Source organism: Thermobia domestica, chromosome 3 (assembly GCF_964235325.1).
Source record: "Thermobia domestica chromosome 3, izTheDome1.hap1.1, whole genome shotgun sequence".
Taxonomy (NCBI): domain Eukaryota; kingdom Metazoa; phylum Arthropoda; class Insecta; order Zygentoma; family Lepismatidae; genus Thermobia; species Thermobia domestica.
In genome coordinates, this window is record NC_137456.1 from 321,253,665 (window position 1) to 321,276,185 (window position 22,521).

General features: G+C 37.1%; 1 protein-coding gene across 1 annotated transcript in view; it reads left to right on the plus strand.

The window, feature by feature from the left end:
* Nucleotides 1-1,684: 1,684 nt before the first annotated feature.
* The window catches only part of LOC145681877 (DNA damage-regulated autophagy modulator protein 1-like), a 52,151-nt gene continuing 31,314 nt past the window's right edge, over nt 1,685-22,521 (plus strand). Inside the window, exons 1-3 of the mRNA XM_081753482.1 lie at nt 1,685-1,784; nt 10,065-10,143; nt 12,628-12,749. Coding sequence (XP_081609608.1) covers nt 10,067-10,143; nt 12,628-12,749 — 199 coding nt within the window. The 5' untranslated portion in view covers nt 1,685-1,784; nt 10,065-10,066. The remainder of the gene's footprint in view (nt 1,785-10,064; nt 10,144-12,627; nt 12,750-22,521) is intronic.

Consider the following 22,521-nt stretch of genomic DNA (forward strand, 5'->3'; position numbering starts at 1 on the left):
CTCAACCAGGCCTGACAATCCAGACAGAACTTGCGATTCACACACCCGATTATTCACGCAGACTCGGAGACAACGACAGACGCAGTAACACAGTTAGACGCAGAGGCTTAGCCAGACCCTATGATCCACACAGACTCGATGACTTAGGCAGGCCCGAAGGCAACGACAGAGTCGGTGACACAGACAGGCCCAGAGACTTAGTTAGGTTCGGTGACCGGGTGACTGAGGTAGACCCAGAGACAACGACAGAGCCGATAACACAAATACAGAGATTTAGTGATGCTCGGTGACTCAGGCGGATCCCGTGACAGAGACAGACCCATAGACTTACTAAACCTGGTGGTAAAGACAGACACGGCTACCCAAAAGCAGTTGAAATATCATCTCTGCAGCATTACTGCAAATTTTATAGTTCATTAAAGATATTCACCCCTTGAGCTCGAACATTCATTTGATTCTCTATTGACATTTTTTTTTTATTTTTTATTGAAGAGATCATATTTTCAATAATTCAAATATAATTTCACGCTTATTCAGCTTCCTATTCGTGGTTTTGGAACATACCCTATGCATAAAGAATTAACAAGGCACTATAAAATACCGGAACATAAAAGTTGTATATTTTCTATTCTAAACAAGAAGTTTTACAAGTCCATTAAACTTTTACAGACCCGGATAAGAAAAATGTATAACTTATTTCTTTTCTGAGATTCTGACCCGTTAGTACACTGATAATCCTTGTAGTTATATTTCAGTGTAATGTTTTACACACATACATAAATAACAAGCGGGAAAGAAAATGATATTTAGTGAGAAGGCAACGAGAGAGAAAATCGTGTTTGTTAAAATTGTGTTAGTAGCCTTACACATGCTCTCTATGTTTATAATGACATTTCGACTCCGGATCCTAGCGGGTCACCGAGTCTGTCTGGGTCACTCTGTGTTATAGGTCTATCTGGATCATCGAGTCTGACTTCCGGTGAGTGTTCCGGATCACGGGTCACGGGTCACGAAGTTCGTCACCCAATCTATCACTGCTGTCAAATCTCATTTTAAAAAAAAATGAAATGAAATTTTTGAGTTTTACGTCCCACGTTTACGCCAGCTAGGCTAAAAGAAGACGGTGATAATGAGATATGAATGAAATGGTGGAATGAAGAAAATGGGAGGAAACGGGAGAACCCCGAGGAAACGCACGTACACGGTGTTTATCTACCACAAAGTTCACTTGGCGAGAGCAGGATTTGAACCCGCGACTCCATGCACCAGAGGTGAACGCTCTACCACTGAGCCACCGCGGCCCTCAAATCCCATTGAAGTACGCATAATTTGCACACATTGTAGACTAAGTGTATATGTGTATTGTTTTGTAAACAAAAAAAAAGAAAAAAAAAGAAAGTGAAAGAAAAAGTAAAAATAGAACCAAAAATGTAATACTTATTTTAATATAGCTCAAATAATCTTATCGCATAACTTTTGTCATAGGAATTGTACACATAACAAATTAGGGAAAATTTTGTATTGCTTGAGGGAAATTTTCTTAAGGAAACCTATGAACACTGTTGCCCAGTTTTCTCCCCTCCCGCTATGGGTGCCCATGCATGTGGGTTAGGGTTGTTTAGTTTCTGAAATACTCGTATTCTTCATATGACATTGTTGATGGAACATTTGTTTAGAATTAGTATTCATATTTTAATAGTTAACAATTTTGCGTGGTAACATACGACAGCAAGCAAGCAAGAAAGAAAAAGTTGATGTATACGATTTGCGAAAGAAATCAATTGGTAAGCACTGTTCTTTGATTAGAGTTTCGAAGATTTTAATTGACTCAAGTGCCACGTGAAAAGGGTTGCCAACTTGGAACAGTACAATGGTCGGGTTGCATTTTAGATTATATAACAAGAAATTTGGGACATGTCACATACCAGTTTAAAAAGATGTGGCATTTTTAAGTATTGTGTATCTGATGAGTAGCTACATTGAATATTGAGCAGCTGCTGCTGTGTTTATGTGGAGTTGTTGCTTCAAAAAATGAAATGAAATCTTTGAGTTTTACGTCCCATGGTTATGCCGGTTAGGCTAAAGGAGACGGTGATGATGAGTGATGAATGAAATGGTGGAATGAAGTAAGCGGGAGGAAACGGGAGAACCCCGAGAAAACCTACGCACACAGTGTTTGTCCACCACAAAGTTCACTTGGCGGGGGCTGGGATCGAACCCGGGACCCCAAGCACCAGAGGTGAACGCTCTACCACTGAGCCACCGCGGCCCCCAGTTGTTGCTTCAGAAAGGGTGTTGGAAATTGAAACGTGAATGGCTTTCTTCTTTACTTTACAGAGGCCGCTGTGCATCAGCGGTAGATCCTCTAGTGGATGGGATTCCTGGTTCGATCCCAGCTCGCACCCAGTAAAGTTTGGGTGGACAAACACCATGTGTGTGGGTTTACTCGGGGTTCTCCCATTTCCTTCCACTTTCTTCATTCCACCATTCCATTCATTTCTCATCATCACCATCTCCTTTAGCCTACCCGGCATAACAGATGCACGTAGAACTAAAAGATTTCATTCATTTCTTCATTACCTTACAAAGTTGCTAGAATGTAAAAGGAAGCAAAATCAGTAGACATAAAAAGACAGTCAGTAGGGTCCTGCAGAAATCTAATGGATTTGCATTTGGAGTAACTTTTGTAATTTTTTTTTTTTTTTTTTTTTTTTATGCTCAGTGAATTCAGCATATTTTGTCATTATTATTCATACCAGTAAAAAGAATTTAGAAAATATAGCCTTGCAAATGTCCACCGTTTTCAGTTTCATTCACACGTTGCTGAATACTTGCTCTGAGAATAGCAGACGTGCACTATATTTTGACAGTGTTGTTGGCAAAAGTACACTGTTACGTTGACATTGTTATTGACAGAAGTACACTATATTTTGACACTGACATTGACATCAGGAAATAGTTTTGGGAACACAATGTACGCATGGAAGGAAATCTGGCAAATGTTCTCCATTTTCATTCATACATTGCTGAACTTTTGCTTTGAAATTAATCATGATGTCTCTATTGGCCTAATTTCATATGCCATGGCATCCTTCAGCTCTTGCATAGTGTGTAGTTTATCAATAAAAATGTTAAGATAACTTAAGATAACCTTTGAAAAAATAGTCACACGCAGACAGATCAGGTGGCCATACTTGTCAGGTGATATTTCTACAAAGTGATATTAAGCGTTGTTGGAACATGTCTCTAAGCACTGCAATTGAAACCTATACGAGGTGTGATTGGAAAGTTTTAAGACTGGGTTTGCAATTTCAAAATGGCAGCACTTACAGGCTATTGTGATGGATATCCTTCAATGTAGTCCCCTGCTGAATGAACAAGCCGATTCCAATGGTGTTTCCACTTCTGGAAGCATTCCTGAAAATTATTTTCCATGATGGTGTGAAGCACACTCTCCATATTTACTTGAATGTCCTCAATTGAGTCAAATCTCTTCCCTTTCAATGACAGTTTTAATTTAGGAAAGAGGTAGAAGTCGGCTGGGTCCAAGTCAGGGGAATACGGGGGTCGCGGAAGCACAGGAATGTTGAATTTGGCCAAAAATTCCTGTGTCGTTTCTGTGTCTTTTCTGCTCGTGTGACAACACTTTTGGAATGAATTTCGAGGACACTCGACGCATGTTAAATCATCAGTTAAAATTTACTGAACCGTATAGAAACTTAAATTCAGGTCTTCAGTCATCTCCCTAATTGTAAGTCTACGGTTCGAGCGCACTAAATCGCCAACTTTCGCAATGTTTTCGTTAGTTTTTGATGTTGAAGGCTCGTCCTCTACTGACTCGCGGCCATCTTTGAATCTGTGAAACCAGATAAACATGTTTGACTGGCTCAGACAATTGTCTCCAAAAGTTGTTTTTAAGAGTTCGTAAGTCTCCGAAGCAGATTTCCCAGTTTTAAAACAAAATTTCACACAAACGCGTTGTTCCAATTTTTCATCCATTTTGCGCACTTAAAAATCCGCCACACACGCCCGCACTCAACTAGTTGCTACGCCGTACTGAATAAAGATATCTCGGTGCATGTTTCAACATGTCTCAAGGACACACCAAGCCACCGCTTCCATGCTAACGGGTGATTATATCTACTCCTCCTGAGCAGTGTTGTCAACTGTTTTAAAACTTCCCAATCAGACCACTTAATATGGGAAATTTCCCCGTCCTGACAGAACCACACTTGGGCATTGTTCACTCACATTCTTCGAAGTTGAAGTCTGAGAAAGTCTGTCAACATCAAAACATATGGATCAGAAGTCACTGTAACAGTTTCATCATGCTGATCGAAGATATATGAGTTGTAATTCCACAAGAGATTAAAATGGACTTAATCACTCATGGTTATAGTGTTATCAGTCATTGTTTCCAAAATCTTTTCAGCGAAAGCACGACGGTTCACGCGATCGAGAGGTTTTAACTCCTGTATAATCACTAATTTGTGCGATAGAAAACGCACATCCAAGCGTAGAATTCGTCGACAGGTTCGGTCTCAAATGTTTTGAATGAGTACAAACTGAATGGTAAGGACTACTTTCAATAGCGTGACATACTGCCTCGACATTTTCTGGTGTTATAGATCACTGTCTTCCCGGTTATTTTCATTCTGCTGGCCGACAGTTCCTCTAAAGCTTACTGCCCACAGCAAAATCGCGTTGTGAGAAGGCATTCGACCATGACGGTCGACACTGTAATGACAACGGAACGTTCGCTAGATACACACAATGGAATCATTGTTTTAAAAGAACTGTCGATGTGATTCATTCCACTGTTTCCTGGTTACTGAACTGAGTAACTATAGTGCTGCCAAAATGTCTTAAGCCGTGGCAAAAATGCGAACTAAAGCTCACACCCTTGACATACCCACGCGTTGAGCCAATAAGGGTTGAGCTGTTGCTAAGCGAGAGAGCCTTAGCGAAAGGGAGTAGTATTCCTTCAGCCAATAGCAGCGCCTGGAAGGGAAGACTAGGTTTCAAGTCAATGTGGTATATCTATAGCAGCATAAAGTGACCACCTCCGTTTCCCTGAGCCCACCGGATTTGACATCACGCCCTCTGAACTGAAGGTTGAAATTTCACCACTACAGGTAAACATGCTTCGAGATATCGTGGCTAAATTCACAGCAAGTGTTCAGCAATATGTGAATGAAACTAAAAATGGTGAACATTTCTAACTTTTCTTTTCTGATGTGAATAATAATGGCAATATATGATGCATTCAATGACAGAATATACATTTTTTTTCGCAAATACAAGAGTTATTCCGATTGCAAATCCGTCTGACACCTATGGTGCACCCTCTACATTGCTCAGTTTCTTTCGATATTGTCTTCGAATGTTGAAAAGATTGTTATCATTTGAAGACATAAATGAAAATGCCACACGTATTATTTAGTTGGATATCATTATTTATTTATTTATTAAGATATATGTAGTATTATAGTTTCGGAGGATGGAAATTTGTTACCAATTTCCTTACTACTAAAAGCAAGTCCACTACAGAGGAATTCTCTCATTCAGTATAAATGATAGAGTTTGTTTACTCACACACTATAAGGGTGAATTACAATCCACTTTCTTTAACTAAAGTTTGCAATATGTATTATTATTAGTATTATTAGTATTTGAAGTAGTATTAGTATTATCACAAGTGTCCGGTTTTCGCACGGGAAAAATAGGTTTACAAAGAAATGAATAAAAGATTTAATATCTGCAATATTTTCGGAATAACCCCTACCGATTCTCGGGCCATGCAACCTGCAATACAACAGAATATAGGACGGGCCCTTATCATGGCAAGGCTAAACAAGTAAGTCCTTTACCAGGTGAAGTTGGCTTCCTTATTTGTTACCTTTGTTTCTCCTTTCTGGTTTATGTGGTCACGTATTTCAGATAGTGTCAACCATTACGTTTATCTCGAATATCTTTAATTAATGGAAAAACATCTTGCAACACTTCTTCTTTGTTGATTATCTGTACTGACTTTATTTTCATTTTCTTTCTGCTTTCTTCTGTACTTTATAATCTAAGTTTCAAGGCATATCTTGTGATAGAACAGGTCAGCTCCAAAAACTGATGTTTCATCTTCCAAGCATGTGCATCATCTTTCACATAGAAAGTTGCTTCAAGAAATACTGAATCTATGGTACTTTCACAAATATGATTTTTTTTCTTTAATATCACCACGTATCTTATAACTACACACTGCACAATCCATTTCGTATGGATTTATGTTTTGGGATGGCTTTTCTCGAGTTGTGATAACTGATCGAATTTTTTCCTTTCCTGCTTAATATTATCAAATTCATCATCATCATCTTTTCCTTCTTCTCCAATTAGGTTTTTCTCTAACTTCAGCAATCTCTTCTTTAAAGTGCACTGCTTGTAAGATGTCTTAGTGCAATGATAAATAACCTTTACTCTTGATTGCAATGCAGTAATTCTTTGATAAACTACATCTTTCTTTATATCAGCAGCATGAAGACTATTTTTCCTTCCAACGGCTGACGTTTATGTTTTCTTCTTCTTCTTCTTTATTTTGTAGCTTATGAATAGATAATACATTTGTTAATGTCAGTATGGGTACTAGTCCCATGATCTTTCATTCTTTCTGCTGCCAATTCAATTCTAAGACTGAGATGAATAGGGTTTTGATGCCATGGTACAGGTTGTTTCTGGTTGTTACAAGTTCAATATTTCATATAGCCTGAAACAAAGAAAAATAGAATTATTGGAATATACATACTAGCTGAATAAATAATATTAAACATAAATTGCACCTCTCGCCATGATCCTAAAAGTGGAAATAGTACTTTGTAAATATCATAAGAAATTCCTACTCCACTAGCGATAAAATTAATATAGATTTGAAAGAATATGAGGTGATTAGTTTATGCTAAATATCGTTTTATTTTACAGAAAATAATGATAGTTATGTCAGACTACCTGAATAAGTTATGAATACCCTGTTTCGGAGCCCTTTTTTTTTTTTTTTTTTTTAAGGAATTACAGCCGAAATTCTAAGGTTACTAAGGTGAAAAGGCATTTCAAAAAGTTCGAAATGACTAGTATTTTAAGCATCCCATAACACAACCTAACTTTGATTTCCGAGTTTTGCGACTTAATCGTTGAAAGCTATCCTCAACCTAACCTATCCAATCTTACTTCTAGTTTTCAAAGCAAATCTACTTCTAAACATTTCTGAAAACCTTACTTCTCGGCATTCTCAGCTCTGGCACCGAAAGTGCAGGGCGCCGAATCGACGACGTCAAATAACGATGTCGCAGGAACAGTGACGTGCGAAATGAACGGATCTCACGGGTTTGGATACATCTATAAATACAGTTTTAATAATTCGAACTTACTGAAGAAAATTTTACACTTAACCTAACATAAAATTGAATATCTCCCTTATTAATTGAGACACATCAACAATTCTGGTCGCGTTCAAAGCTATTGAAATGTCCCATAACGTTTGCTTCAGGATGTTTTTCTTCCTTAAACATAGTCGTTTCAAAATTGTTTGTCATAAAAATTTTAAAAAATAATGTGAAAATTGTTATTTCTGTAGTTTGAGCGGCCATATTAAAGAATGGCGGCAATAGAAGGCAATCTTTTATAATTTCAATAAAAGTCCAATATATTATCTGATAAATAAAAGGAGAACAAAGTTTTCAGTTTGAATAGTAAGGAAGTTATAACATTTTAAATTTAGTAAATCGAAAAGTCGTTGGCGGCCATATTGATGATGACAGAAAAATACTACCCTGAACTCAGAATGTCTGCCCAAGTTTTATATATATATTAATATTGTACATACAGGATTTGAAGACAGCAGCTATCAGCCATGCATTCCCAATTGACTTATCGCCAGGGAGTGGACTAGTGCGGGTTGCGTACCTCACGTCCACTTTCGTTACTGTACAGTACAGATATGTAACTTTAACCTTCCCAATCCTCTTCGAATAGAAAATTGAAATATACAGGGTGGGCCATTTTAATTAATCCACGGAAATATCTGAAAAATGATAAAACATAGAAGAAATGTTTCAACTACACGTTATATATTGCTAAGGGGGAAAACCGATTCCGCCAAAAGTACCCCTCCACGTCCCCTCTAAATGGGGGTAACGGGGGGTAACTTTGAAATGTCAAATGGGAACATGGGTCGAGTAATACCTCGTTCGAAAGGTCTTGAAAAACTAAGTAACGCTGTACCAAAAGATGTTCCATATTGTGCACCGGTTTCAAAATGGCCGCCATAATATGGTTCGGAAACTCCAGTACCCGTAGTGTGAAAACCATGGAAGGTAAATGAATGGAACAAAATTGAAATACGTAAATATCATAGGGCATATCGAACGGTGTGGTCCCTGTGATCCCATTGGCCTCCCTAAAAAGGTCTTTGGGCTAACTTCAAAATTTCAAATAGTAACATGAATCGAGTGGTACCTCGTTCGATAAATCTTGCAAAATCTAACATATTGCAGGAGAAAACGATTGATGTGAAATGGCAGTGTTCTTAAAAAGGCCGCCGAAACATAGTATCCGTGTCAGAGAAAAGGTTTAGTACCCGTAGTATGAAAGCGATTGGAGATAAATCAACAAAAGAAAAACTGGAGTAGCTAACTGACGTAAGGCACATCGAGAGGTGTTGTCGGGGTGACTCCAAGGGCCAACTGAAAGGTATCCGGGGCCAACTTGAAAATTTCAAATAGCAGCTTGAAGCGAGTAACATCACGTTACATAGACAAATTAATATCAAACAGCTTCTGTAAGAAAATTTTCAACACGAGACACCGTTTTCAAAATGATCGCAAAGACATGGTGACTGTGTCTAAGAAAACGTCTAGTGCCTATAGTATGAATACGGTTAGACATAAATGAAAATAACGAAAATTAAATAGGTAAACCACGGAGGCGTTCCAAGGCTCGAGAATAATACAACAGAGATAAAAATATTAGAGTAAAATTGCCATAATGTATATAGAGAAATCCAAGTCCTGTAAAATAATCTCTCCCTGCGCTCTGTATGTGAGTGGGATGGAAAGTAAAGTGAAAGTTCAAACGAGAACTCTACTTTAATTCGTAAATTAAGGCTAACCTTACAAATAGGTATGGTGTGGTTGAAACATTTGTTTGTAGGGATGACGCTGTAGTGACTAAAAAAAGAGAAACTTTTATGCAATGCGTGCTGGTTATTCAGAAAGCATTTCGACGATATACGTACACACCGTTTCGTCCCTCAAGCTCACAATATGACATGAATGCTAATAGTTAATCAAAATGTAACTGTGGCCATCCGCATTAACTTAGTGCACCAATTCTCTATGCATGAAGTCTGCCTCCCAAACAGCATTGGGTAGGTCAAGCGTACGCCCGAACCGTTGTCCGGTCGGACATTGAAATTTTGAAGTTAGCCCACTCCCCTTCAGGGAGGCCACTGGGATCACAGGGATTAAATCATTCGATATGCCCTATGATATTTACGTATTTCAATTTTGTTCCATTCATTTACCTTCCATGGTTTTCATACTACGGGTACTGGAGTTTCCGAACCATATCATGGCGGCCATTTTGAAACTAGTGCACAATATGAAACATCTTTTGGTACAGCGTTACTTAGTTTTCCAAGACCTTTCGAACGAGGTATTACTCGACCCATGTTCCCATTTGACATTTCAAAGTTACCCCCCGTTACCCCCATTTACGGGGGGCGGAGAGGGGTACTTTTGGCGGAATTGGTTTTCCCCCTTAGCAATATATAACGTGTACTTCAAAAATTACTTTCATGTTTTATCATTTTTCAGATATTTTCGTGTATTAATTAAAATGGCCCACCCTGTATATATGGCTTTGTACGTGATTGGATCGTGTGAAGATCTGTATGTGTATAAATTTTGGTGGCTTTAGGTGACATATTTCTAAGCTAATATCTGATGACATACTAAACTTATTATTTAAAATGTAAATTTTAGTCGATTCCATAAAATATGAAAAATGTATTGTCTTTGTAGATATGGCGAGACGCTTTGGGAAAACCTGTTTATTGCCTTTTGCTGCTATGATCCTTATTCTACTAACCTTAGTCACTTCGTAAGTACTTTTTTCTCCATTTTATGTAAACAGTTGTAAACTTTTGCTAAAGAAAACCCAAACATTTGTCCATATAATGTTGGATTACCTACTTTAAACGCATTTAGCAAAAGTTTGGAATTGCGAGAACACTACCAATATAGCCATTTTATAATTAAAACTAACATTTTTTGTAGTTAAATATAATAATTTTAACGTCTAAATAGCCAGTAAATTTATTTTAACTAAGGGCTACGATTTTGTGTAATTCCCAATTTATAATCAGAAAAAACTGTCATAATTAGTTATAATTAGTTTCCATAGATTTTCTCAAAAGCTATATTTTAGAATTTACTCATTTTGTTTAGGTCAGTGTTATGCATTGACTGATACAATGTGTTATCTTGGGACAGTATTGTAGTTAATGAAAAATTAAAATTTAAAAATCTAATTTAGAGCTATATCTGATTAACCATGCTTTATACCAGGGAGCCTTCCAACTCTAAACCAAGGCTCACACTAACTTCTCCAGTAAATTCAGGGGTCAAGACCTATCTAGCTCATAATACTGTAGCGCTAACGCCATCTTGTGAGAAACGGTATAATTATTTAAAACGTCAATCATGATTGGTTAGTCTAAGTATACAAGTGGTGCTCGCGAAGCAACTCTGGGCGGGACGAGGCAGTTTGGAGACCCCTGCTCTATACTTTACCTTGGTAGTGTCATAATGGAATGCTTAATTAGTCTATGAGTTTGCGTAGTGTAGGGTATACTAACCTACCCTACACTACGACACACCTTTCTTTATTTTGTAATACACACGTCAACTGCTTTTGTTTACGCGGGATCTTTCTCCCAGACATAGCCTATATACTATATACACAATGAAACTTTTACCATGGAATCTCGTTATTCCTTTTCCATACATTATTTCCGTTTAGGACAATTTTCATTTTCCTGTTGCATATAGGTTGTATTGAATTGTCTGTCCTTATGATCTGTAAGTTAATTTTGGTTTGATTACATTCCCTTTTTTACAATCAGCTTTGTGTAAAAGAGATCACTAGACCGTGTTGTTGTAGCGGGTATGCGAAAATTGATCTGACTTAACAACTGTTCACATTATATGTGGCCATTTACATTTTTTGCAAAAATATTAGGTTAGAAATTTTGTTTCTCACTAAGGAAGGTTTGATATTGAGGAATTTTAAAACGTCATTTTTTGGAAGTTTTCGGAGATGAGATACTCGGTAGGATACAATGCGTAAAAAGAAATTAATTACAGAATTTAACTCTTTAATGAGTAGGGCAGGTCATAGACCAGATAGGAGAACAACACTCAATAGTAGGAGCAACATATGACATATAGAACAAGCTTAAGGAATTAGGATATTTTATATCAGTGAAGCGATAAAGGAGTCCCAGTTTTCTCATAGCAGTACAAGATATTGTGCTTATATGATCCACAAAAGTAAGCTTACTGTCAATGATAACACCAAGATCTCTGAAAGAGGAGACAGGATTTATGTCCTTATGACCAATTTTGTAAAGTGTTTTATAGATTGCTGTTTTAGAGAAATCGTAACACAAGCACATTTTTCGATGTTCAAGCTAAGTTTCCAAGAGTCACACCAGTTGAGAAGAATTGAAGTATCATGTTCAAAAGCAAACGCATCGTACTCGGATTGAACTTGTCTGTAGAGTTTGCAATAGAAGTGGATCCAGAACACTGTCTTGAGGAACTCCAGAAGTTACGGGAATAAAATCAGAAAAGTAACCTGAAACTAAAACTCGTTGTGTCCTATTACTGAGATAGGTTTCCAGAAGACTAAGCAATTTGCCATGTAAATTGAAACTAGAATTGAGTTTGTATATAAGAAGATGGTGTGGAAGGGAATCAAAAGCCTTAGCCAGGTCCAAATACAAAATGTCGAGTTGAGAATTTTCTGAGATGCTGTCCGCAGCATCGTACAAAAGAACAGATAAATTAGTAGCACAAGATTTTCCTGGCAAAAAGCCGTATTGTGAGGAGTTTATAAATTTAGCAACAAATTGAAAGATTCTGTTTCTGATTATCTTCTCACAAACGAGTGAGAGAGGTGATAATAAAGAAATAAGTCGATAGGAGGACAAAGGAGGATTTCTTCACATGTTTCATCTGACGTTGCATGTTTACATCGGATTTGCGCAACAATCATCCGGATCTTTACCTATTACATTTTATGTTACTCATTACTCACCTAAATCTGGTTTGTAGTGTATTTTATATTTTAAAAGCGTTGTTTTTAAGTTCATTTAGCCGTTATTTGTATTAAAATTGCATACAAAGTACAAATTCAATAATTACTAGTGTAATACATTATTAATTCCTACCACATTTTTGTAATTTTAATAAATGTCGAAAAGAGTTACTTTGGAACTAACAAAACGCAAAAATTGTTGATTAATAATGAATTATAAATTGAATATTGTTTGTAAAAACAAACATATTACTTGTGTTTCAGATACACTATTGCGTTGTATAATGACCATGTAAGTCCAATTTTTCCGAAGATAAGTCACACCGGTACACTTCCACCAGAACGATGCGTTTTCAGCCTTCTTATAAATTGTGTCAGTATTCTAGGTAAGTATTAGAAGTAATGTATTAGTCATTCTTAGGGATATGTCTATTACGGTCAAGAAAAGACAAAAGCAATGTATACAAAATAACAAGGTATTCTTTCACATAAATACTACAGAAGCGAATGAGCAACTTATGCTACCGGAATAAAACTATCAATAAATTAATTTCCGATCTACGTTATGCATAGGTTTTGAAAGTCTTATAAAACGGCTATGTTTGTCCTCTCGTCTGTCTGTCTGTCGACACGTATCAGAGAAACCCAGAACAAACTTAAAAAGAAATATTTTTTCGAAGTTTATATGAAATTTATTTGATTAAATTCAATAGATATTAACTATATTGGTAGTAAATCAATATTGGGATTATCAACACCAATATTATTTCTCTATGACTTACGGTTCCCGAGATACGACTCCTTCAGTCATCCGAAATCGGGATTTTTGGACCAATATCTAGAGAACGGTGGACAGTTGGCCAGTGTCCACTAGTTACTATTTGGTACCAAAATGTTCACCATACTCTTAGCTATTGATCAACACTAATATGATTTCTCTATGACTTACGGTTCCCGAGATACGACTCCTTCAGTCATCCGAAATCGGGATTTTTGGATCAATATCTAGAGAACGGTGGACAGTTGGCCAGTGTCCACTAGTTACTATTTGGTACCAAAATGTTCACCATACTCTTAGCTATTGATCAACACTAATATGATTTCTCTATGACTTACGGTTCCCGAGATACGACTCCTTCAGTCATCCGAAATCGGGATTTTTGGATCAATATCTAGAAAACGGTGGACAGTTGGCCAGTGTCCACTAGTTACTATTTGGTACCAAAATGTTCACCATACTCTTAGCTATTGATCAACACTAATATGATTTCTCTATGACTTACGGTTCCCGAGATACGACTCCTTCAGTCATCCGAAATCGGGATTTTTGGATCAATATCTAGAGAACGGTGGACAGTTGGCCAGTGTCCACTAGTTACTATTTGGTACCAAAATGTTCACCATACTTTTAGCTATTGATCAACACTAATATGATTTCTCTATGACTTACGGTTCCCGAGATACGACTCCTTCAGTCATCCGAAATCGGGATTTTTGGATCAATATCTAGAGAACGGTGGACAGTTGGCCAGTGTCCACAAGTTGCTATTTGGTACCAAAATGTTCACCATACTCTTAGCTATTGATCAACACTAATATGATTTCTCTATGACTTACGGTTCCCGAGATACGACTCCTTCAGTCATCCGAAATCGGGATTTTTGGATCAATATCTAGAGAACGGTGGACAGTTGGCCAGTGTCCACTAGTTACTATTTGGTACCAAAATGTTCACCATACTCTTAGCTATTGATCAACACTAATATGATTTCTCTATGACTTACGGTTCCCGAGATACGACTCCTTCAGTCATCCGAAATCGGGATTTTTGGATCAATATCTAGAGAACGGTGGACAGTTGGCCAGTGTCCACTAGTTACTATTTGGTACCAAAATGTTCACCATACTCTTAGCTATTGATCAACACTAATATGATTTCTCTATGACTTACGGTTCCCGAGATACGACTCCTTCAGTCATCCGAAATCGGGATTTTTGGACCAATATCTAGAGAACGGTGGACAGTTGGCCAGTGTCCACTAGTTACTATTTGGTACCAAAATGTTCACCATACTCTTAGCTATTGATCAACACTAATATGATTTCTCTATGACTTACGGTTCCCGAGATACGACTCCTTCAGTCATCCGAAATCGGGATTTTTGGACCAATATCTAGAGAACGGTGGACAGTTGGCCAGTGTCCACTAGTTACTATTTGGTACCAAAATGTTCACCATACTCTTAGCTATTGATCAACACTAATATGATTTCTCTATGACTTACTATTCCCGAGATATGGCTCCGTAAGTCTCCCGAAATTCGAAATTTTGGTCAATATCTCGGGAACAGCTTGTCATAGAGAGATTATACTGGTGTTAATCAATATCTAAGAAAATGGTAAACTTTTGGTAGCAAACAGTAACCGATGGCCACTGGCCAAACCAGTGACCAGTCGGTCAATGGCCACCAGTTTCTATTTGGTACCAAACTGTTCACCATCCTCTTAGATATTCCTCCCAAATTCTAAGGATTCTTTGATAGTCAGTCGTTGCATTACCTTGTAGTTCTTCGATGCCGAACGTTCGTATACTTTTGTAAGCTCTCCCTCCTAATTCTTGTGTTTTCTGGTACATCAAATCATATCTGCTGAGATGTTGAAGTTCCATTATTTCTTCACATATTTGCTCCATGTACTTTTCTTTGGCTTTGTCCGTTTCTCTTCTCAATTCATTATTCAGCCTTCTGTGTTCATTGATGTCCGTCTTTTTTCTTGCCCTTCTGCGTTCCTCCATCTTCTTAAGCATTGTTTCAGTTATCCATGGTTTTCTCGGTGCTCTTTCCATCGTGCCAATGTTATTTGGAGTGTGTCAAGTAGAATCTATTTAACTTTTCCCCAACTATTCTCTATATTATCAACCTTATTGCACAGAACTTCTCTTGAATTTCTTCTTTCATATCATCGTCGATATTTCTCAGTTGTTTCAAGTTCCATTTTCAATTTCTCCTCCCATATTTTTGATCGACTTTAACCAGGTTTGTACTTCCACCATCAGGAGATTATGGTCCGAATCAATGTTCGCTCCTGGCAGTCACGTCTCATACACTATTCCTAAAACGTTGCTTCACAAGAATGTAACCGATTTGGTAGCGTTTCTTATCTCCTGGATTTTTCCACGTGTACAGCTTGGGTTTTCTTTCCATAAACCACGTGTTCATCACCACCAGATCGTGTTGCTTACAGAAATCGATAAGCCATTGACCTCGTTCGTTTCTTCTAACTAGTCCAAATGGTCCCACTACCTTATTCGCAGTTCCTTCTCCTACTACGCTGTTAAAGTCTCCTATTACTATCGCGTTGACCTTCCCTCTTCCTCCCTGATGCAATATATCACTAATCGGATCATACATTACTTCTACTTCATTATCATCATAACCGGTTATTGGCATATAAACTTGTATCATCATAATATCCACTGATTTTGCATGTAGTTTTACAAACATCAAGCGGTCACTGTAGCATTCCACTTTGGTTACACTTGTTGCTACTGCGTTTTTCATTGCTATCGCGACACCATTCACGGCCTTATCGCCACCAGAATAGTATATTCTGTAATTTCCCGATACTATCTCATCTTTCCCTTTCCATTTCACTTCACTCAAGCTCCTATTTCCACTTTACATTTATTCATTTCCACTTTTAAATTTTAAATTTTTCCCTCACGTCGTAGAGTTCGTACTTTCCAGATTCCCATGCTGAAATGAAAGTTATTATTTTCTCCTTTGGTGATTCTTCCCGTAGTAGTCCCCACCCGGAGATCCGAACGGGGGACTATTTTACTTCCGGAATTTTTTACCTCAGGAAGAACCATCATATTTATTTATTCTCCTCTTTCGTTCCTTCTTTGAAAAAGATAATGTGTTAGTATTCCCATTTCCTTTCCACATCTCCATGCCGTTGACCATCTAGTGGTTCATCCGCCTTTTAGGAGTTTCCCCTCCTAAGGACAACAAGGTGCCCTGACTTAAACCCGCTCATCCGCCCTCCGAGAAGGCCGTTGGTACTTGGTAGAAGTTGACTCCTTATTCCGGGAGTCGGTCGGTCCCCACCTACGTCTTCCTACGTTGGGGTATCTTACCCTAATTTCTTCACATCGTCTGTAGGCTCCGTGTGCCAGAGAAGTAATGTGGATAATTTGCGGATATAGAACTTTCAAAGCTTTTCCTGCTTTCACTATATACCTACCTGCATCCGTTACAAGTACAAGAAGCCTGTCACGAGAAACTCCTTCTGGAAAAACCACCTGCATTACGTTTTCAATACAGCCAGAGATTGTATAATGGTTAACATTCTCTACACTTGCTCCACTGCACCCGTGGCTAAAACTAATGATTTTGACTGACGTAAAAATAACTATTTTTCAGCACAAATCGTTTGTTTTTGTGAAAACGAAAAATGTAAAGACAAAGGAACAGTTGTTATTGCAGTTCGCACATTCAACAATGACCAGAGAGCTTATTGCTTTAAACGCCTTTCGGCATTATAACGCAAGGCGGTATTATTTGTCCTGTACTAAATTTTAACCTGGTAGAAAACCAAATGCATTTTGCATAGTCTGATGCAAGTTCAATCGACCAAAGCGAGAACGCGGATTTTATTACTTTGGCAGAAGGCATATAAGAAAAAGTTTAAAAATTATCGATTTTGTGCAAGTATATTGCAAATTATATATATAGAAATGTGTCTTATCATTAGAAAAGTGAAAAAATATATTTCCAAATTGGAAAATGTGAAAACTATATCCTATCAACTTTGCTTATTTTAGATGGTTTTCGCCTGATTCGTGAAGATCCCACCCCATTATCCGATGTCCATGTAAAATAAATATATGTTATACTAGTGCGAAGGTTAAGTGGGCAATTCTATAAGAATTGTACACTTCTGGAAAAAAGTTGAAACTTTCAGGAATACTTGTTTACTCCAGGCAGAAGAAATCTAGAGGTAGGGCCCAAAATTTCAGGCTGACATATTGCAAAATGGCATCCATCTTGAAAAATAGGGCTATTTTTCAGAATAACCATTTTAAGTAGCTACTGCTTCAACACTATTCATCTGAATTTCATGGTTAATACGTCATTCTCTTCAGAATAAAACAAGCTTTTAAATTGCAACATGACGCATGTCCGTATGACGTACAAGGAAAGGGAAATCTGCAGGAAATCGGGAATTTTCCTTTAAAAGACATCGTTTCTGGAAGTTTGAGCTCCCCTAGAGACGCCCCAGGCAAGAGTACGCGACCCTAATGTACCCTGAAATAATACAGAGTGGTTATGGTATCTCTTTGCCAGGTAACATTGGAATATCCTAAATAATGACATGAGAAAAAGTTATTTTCTAATTCTGTTTTGAAAGTAAGAAATTTACATTAATAGGGAAAATTGCGACCTAAAATTTCCGGATAAATTAATATTCCAACGAATTTCATGGCTAATACTTTATTTTCTTTAAAATGATAAAATTACTGAATTGCATACTGTCCATGTCCCTGTGAGGTATGAAAAAAGGGAAATTTGGGGAAAATCGAAAATATATCTGAAAACCTTTTTTAAAATGTCTCTTACTCCTAGAATGTCACCGAGTGAAAGCACGTGACCTTAATGTACCCTGAAAAATGCATTGGAGTATTGGTAATGCTTCTGCCAACTACCATTCCGATATCATACATAATGACGCTGTGGAAAATAATTTCAAAATCTTGTTTGCTAGGACAAAATATCACTTTTTAGCAGTACTTCATAAGAGTTAATTAACTCTGACGTTAAGTAGAGAGAAACACTTAACTCATTGTGGATTACTGCCTACGTTTTCAAACGTTGCGTATCCACTTGCTATTGTAACACATATTCAACATGAGTCGTAGCAGATGTACAAGGGGACTCGTAAATTATCTCAATAAAGGACAAACACCCAGTATTACTTGTGAGGTTCCCCTGTATGCTATTGCAAAACGTATTCAGTGGACATATCCTGTAAAGTTTGGTGAAGACAGATATGTTGTGATGACCGGGAGCCTACATCTGGGGAAGGCCATCATGAGTGTACTCAGAGATCTTTTAGATGGCAGTGGATAGGTTGAATATATCATTGAGGCTGGGTTAACATCTTCGAGTAGAGCTTAGTCTTTTATCAAAGTGCATCATACTACACATCAGGTAACAGTATGTGCCCTGTTTATCTTGTCAAAATAAGCTTATACTCAATATATTAATGAGCATGAAGAAAAACATGGTACTGGTGAACCTCTTCCATTTAAGGAATGGTGTAAAAACAATTGTGAAAGAAGTCCATATTTCGCCTATTGGAGTACAGTGATGGGACTAGAGAATTCGCTTCTGAAATTTTTGACATCAATCTGAAGCTCCAGGTTTGAGTCCTATGTGAACTCTCTGCCAAGATGGGCTCCTTGGTTCTTTTTATTTAACCACCGAAATTATGCTAGATGACGTCCAGTGCATTGGTGTGACATGAAAAATATGCCAGAGATACATCCGAGAATTCATGACGAGTTTTTAGCTGGGAAGTTTACTGCCAACATTAGTGGGAGATTATTTTCTGCAATGGCATTGGATCAGGCGCGTGAACAGTACAATGCTTACGTTAAGGGGATGGAGATGCAGTGGGATTAATAGAAAACCCAGATATTTTGACGAGATGACGAGAAGTAACAAAATAGATACAAAAATTTGAAGAAGGGTTTAAGAAGCCTAACACAGTCGCAAAGGAACGCCATGAATTCTCGTCAAAAACCCAGTCTTTACTTTTCAAACACGTAAACTTTGAAAAACATTATTGAAGATTTAGGCAATCCATCTGGAGATAGCAGCCAAGACTTGTGAAATATGCATAATAAAGTCATTATTTCTCAAAGGGGAACTGTGAATTTAAGAGAAATAAGTAACCTTGGAATGCATCAATTCAAAGAAATTGTCATCAACAGCAAGTAATATCAATCGAGGAACCATCAAACGCAATCAAGTGAAGTTATTCAAAACAAAAATTCCAACCAAGAGCAAATCCCAATTTCTGATGAGAAGCGCAAGAAATGATGCCTGCCTCTTTTCAAAATTATATATCGTTGTCAGACTGTAGGCGTCTTCGAAAATCTAAGAAATATGATTTTTAGTGTTTCAGAAATGTTTGTAACTATCCCAGTGACAAACCTTCAGCATCATGTGCCATACTGAATGGCCCAACCTTAGTCCACATAATACCTCTTGGAGATACCAAGACTTTTGATGTGTACGCAAAAATTTGCCAGCATTGTGCTTCACTAATGAGACAGTATAAAAGAAATTGTTATAGTCTGGGATGACCACAAACCTGACAGTTTAAAACCAGGATGTTTTGAGGTACTGGCATAAGACGAAAAGTTTGCAGTAATACGCCTGTGCCTAGAACTTGAAAGAACGTTTTGTACAATGGTGAAAATAAGAAGGAACTTTTCGGTGTACTTGCAACTGAACTTGTATCTCGTGTCGGGAAAGAAGTAGTGACTATGAAAGGAGAAGCGATATTATGCAATACACCATTTTATACCCATGAAGATCTTCAGACATGCAGTCAAGAGGAAGTGGATACAAGAATTTTGCTTTATGCTAAGGAGGCGTATCAAGCTGGACACAAATATATCATCATTCGGACAGTGGACACTAATGTTGTAGTGCTTTTTTTGTCAAAATTTAATCAACTACAAGCAGACTTCTTATGGATTGCATTTGGCACTGGAAAGAATTCAGAGTACATCCCAATTTATCTACTATTTATCAAGCTTGTAGTCGAAAAAGCTACTTCCCTTCCATTTTTCAATGCATTGTCGGGTTGCGACACAAATTCCTCGTTTACTGGATATGGAAAAACGCTTGGGAAATATACAGAAATCTCCCGAAGATCACACAGACATTCCAGGTTTTTTTCCCAGCAAGCTGCAGAAATTGAGATGTTTATGAAGTTGACAAATTAGTTGTTTTGATCTATGATAAGTCTTCATGTCAGAGCACAGTTAATGAGTATAGGAAAGAACTTTTTACAAAGAAAGAACGTTCCATGGAAAGAATACCACCAACAAAACCAACTTTATTTAAACATGCCTTGTGGAGTGCTTGTCAAGTTGGCTATTGTTGGAGACAGTGTTTGGTTAAACAATATACCTTACCTGATCTAGGCCTTTGGGACTTGGCAAAGAAATGAAACTGGGAGCCAACATGGACAACCCTTCATGAAGCAGCATGTAGGAAATTATTCAGTTCTTGTAAAACGTGCAACACTCCTCGTTCTAACAATAAGTACAAAAGCTCAGGAATGCAGTGTACAATGCTTTACAATTGTACTGACTGTGAAAATGAAAGTGAACAATTTGAGCTTTTGTTGACAGTAGTGATCACTGGCGTATTTAGGGGGGCTTTAGGGCTTAAGCCCCCACCCCCCGAAATCTTACTTACTATAGTAAAGTATATGAAATATTTTGCAGAATTTTCACATTTTCAGGAAAAGCCCCCCGAAAGTTAGCAAAGCCCCCCCGAAACAAAATCGTAACTACGCCACTGGTAGTGATGATGATTTTGACGACCCGACGTTGAGATTGACACTTCATGTGGTTTTTTACATGATATTAGTTTCACCTTTATTTTAAAAGCTTTTTAATCATTAATACTTCTTTCCGTTTTGTTTCTTACGTATCAGATAGGAGCAAAGGTGTTTGTTTTGTCAAAGTAACAAAAGAATGATGAAGTACAATAATGCAATTAAACGAAACACAAAAACAAATGAAATGTTATAAATAATTTCCCTATATGTCTCCAGGTTTCAAGAGAAAGGGTGTCAAAAGGAAAATAGGAATCATTCTAGGAGTAAGAAAAATTAAAAAAGGTTTTCAGATATACTTCCTGATTTCCCCCAAATTTCCCTTTTCCATACCTCACAGGGGCATGGACAATATTGCAATTCAGAAATTGTATCATTTTAAAGAAAATGTAGTATTAGCCACGAAATTCGTTGGGATATTAATTTATCCTGAAATTTCAGATCGCAATTTTCCCTATATATATCTCTATTTTCAATATATTGTTTTTGCATTTGCCCAAAAACAATATATATATATATATATATATATATATATATATATATATATATATATATATATATATATATATATATATATATATATATATATATATATATATATATATATATATATATATATCCCCTTGCACGATCGGACCGCCGATTTTCATGCTTGCGAATTCAGTACCTTACCTTAGGTTTCAACATTAACATTACGTTATAAAACTACGAATAAAACAAGAATAATGTAAGTACGTAGTTTGGCACTGTACCGGTGGAACAACAAAATTCACTCTTGGCAGCTAACGTGTTGATTTGTTACCAATTAAGTTCCAGGAATGAATTTTCTCTCTCTCTGTTGAAATTGAGAGTTGTAAAATATGAACGTTTTTCAGTTACAATACTGATCTCATAATTGGATGGAATTGAAATAGATAGCGACAATTTTTTATATGAATCTAGTATCATAACAATATGTTTCAGCTCTGATTTTATTCCTTTGTTGCAGCAATAGACATCAGTTAACACTTCTGGTTCCAATATTGAGCTCCAAAGAGCCAAACCTAGCTTCATAGAATAAGAGACAGCGAGTTATGCCATTTTTGTATGGATTCAACGTCCGATGAATCAGTTCTACCTTTGATTTTATTTCTCTACTGCAATCAGTAGTTATGGATACTACTTGAAGTTTGAATATTTAATTCGCATAGTTTGTAAGTCTACACCGTCGTTCCAAACTGTAAAACGAAACTCTATTATTATTATTAGTAGTAGTAGTAGTAGTAGTAGTAGTAGTAGTAGTAGTAGTACATTTAGTAGTACATTTTACGATCTATTTCAGCGTTTCCCAACCTTTTTAATTTGCGGCACACTACGGGTGTTACTTGGATTCTCGCGGCACACTTATAGATATTTGTAAATATGAAATACAGTGGCATTTTGTCTGTAATTATTGATCTCTTTCTCACAGAGATGAAAGCTCTATCACTGTTTTTTCCCCTTGGTAAATCATTATGCTTATTTTTCGTTCTAATTTAA